This window comes from Octopus bimaculoides, chromosome 9 (genome assembly GCF_001194135.2).
Source record: "Octopus bimaculoides isolate UCB-OBI-ISO-001 chromosome 9, ASM119413v2, whole genome shotgun sequence".
NCBI lineage: Eukaryota > Metazoa > Mollusca > Cephalopoda > Octopoda > Octopodidae > Octopus > Octopus bimaculoides.
The window spans coordinates 89,607,901-89,609,780 of NC_068989.1; the positions used below are offsets into that span (position 1 = coordinate 89,607,901).

General features: G+C 40.1%; 1 protein-coding gene across 1 annotated transcript in view; it reads right to left on the minus strand.

The window, feature by feature from the left end:
* The window catches only part of LOC106877653 (sentrin-specific protease 1), a 23,756-nt gene that overhangs the window by 7,703 nt on the left and 14,173 nt on the right, over window positions 1-1,880 (minus strand). The window contains exons 8-9 of the mRNA XM_014926599.2: window positions 1,668-1,794; window positions 384-526 (exon numbers count right to left, since the gene is read on the minus strand). Coding sequence (XP_014782085.2) covers window positions 384-526; window positions 1,668-1,794 — 270 coding nt within the window. The remainder of the gene's footprint in view (window positions 1-383; window positions 527-1,667; window positions 1,795-1,880) is intronic.

Below are 1,880 nucleotides of genomic sequence, written 5' to 3' on the forward strand. Positions count from 1 at the left end.
TAAACGATGATGATTATTTATATATATATATATATATATATATATAGAGAGAGAGAGAGAGAGATAAAGACAGAGAGAGAGAGAGAGACAGGTACACACACACATCATAGAAATACAAGTGCACACACACACAAACCATTTACACGGTACATATAGATGCTCACGCACACGCACATGCCCATATATCATGTCACACACAGACTCAAAAAACCCATGTCACTGTACACACATCATATCAACGACGCAGTCTACACTTGCATGGGGCCACATGTAAGAAGAACCCTACTGCCTCACTGAGCCAGTTCCAGACAATAAACAGATCAGTCGGTTCAGCATAAAGACACAAACAATCTAAACAGGGGTTTAGAACATGAAACCCTTACAGCATCATTGAGCCAGTTCAGACGTGAAAGAGTGGCCATGTCCTGTCGTTTCAGCTGGATGCGGAAAGCGTCGACCAAGACATCATCTGCAGGATATGGTCGCAGTGCAGCATCAATGTCACGCTGCATCAATTCATCAATCCCTGTAAAAGGAAAGTTAATCAAGTGTGAAGTTGTCGTGCATGGGTGTCTGTTTGCAAATGTCTTGCATCACTGGCATTGGTGCATGCAGTGATGCATTACACTTGCAACAAATAGATTTTAGCAAAAAGTAGAGAAAGTAAGGGCAGTTCTATATTTAAGAGATGAGGAATTATTTACATTTGACGGATATTTGTCCTCATCTTGTTTGTTGTTAACACAACATTTCGGCTGATATACCCTCCAGCCTTCATCAGGTGTCTTGGAGAAATTTCGAACCTGGGTTCTCATTCCTAAGGTATTTTTCGATGTTATTATTATTATTATTATTATTATTATTCAGGTCATGCCATATGCCCACAGGCATATGGCGTAGTGGTTAAGAGCAAGGGCTACTAACCTCAAGATTCCAAGTTCGATTCCAGGCAGTGACCTTAATAATAATAATAACATCGAAAAATACCTTAGGAATGAGAACCCAGGTTTGAAATTTCCCCAAGACACCTGATGAAGGCTGGAGGGTATATCAGCCGAAACATTGTGTTAACAACAAACAAGATGAGGACAAAATATCCGTCGAATGTAAATAATGTAAATAATGAAAGTAAGGGCAGTTTTGAATTTGCACAACTGAAGTTGCAGGTGGAAGTTTTGTGAGATGTGCAACATGGCAAGAACTGTGTTGAGGTTAAACATGTGTAAAACAGTGACACAGAGAGAAGCAATGTAGCATGAGTAACACAGAGAATGTGTGACAGGAGTAATGCAAGAAAAAGAACCTTATGTAACAGAAAGTACAAATGTGTGTGAGAGGAGTAACATAGGAAGTATAAGTATTTGAAGACAGGAGTAACATAGAATAGTGGTGTGACAGAAGGCGATGTGTAATACAGGACATCCAGAGATGTTACACCAGTAACACTGTATGATCAAATGTGTATCACTAGTAACATGGTACAACCTATGTGTATCACCAGTAAGTGTGACTAGATATGTGACACTGATAGCAGAGTAACATGTTTCACACAAAGTGACTAGATGCATGAAACCAATAACAGTGTAACATGGGTGACCAAATGTGTGACAGATGTGACAGTGAGGACCAGATAAGCTTGAGGAGAATCAAAGAGTAAAATAACTTACTTGGCACCAATGCTTTCTCAGGCTTTGGTTCATATTCTGATTCTGGTTTTGGCTCAGGTTCCAGTTCTGGTTCCGGCTCAGGTATGACTGGTACCTCCTTCTGAATTAGCTTCAGTCGTCGCTGGATCTAATAATAATCACACGATACTAGTCAGTAGAGCAGACAGTATGTGTATGTGTGAGAGAGAGAGAGAGAGAGAGAGAGAGAAAGAG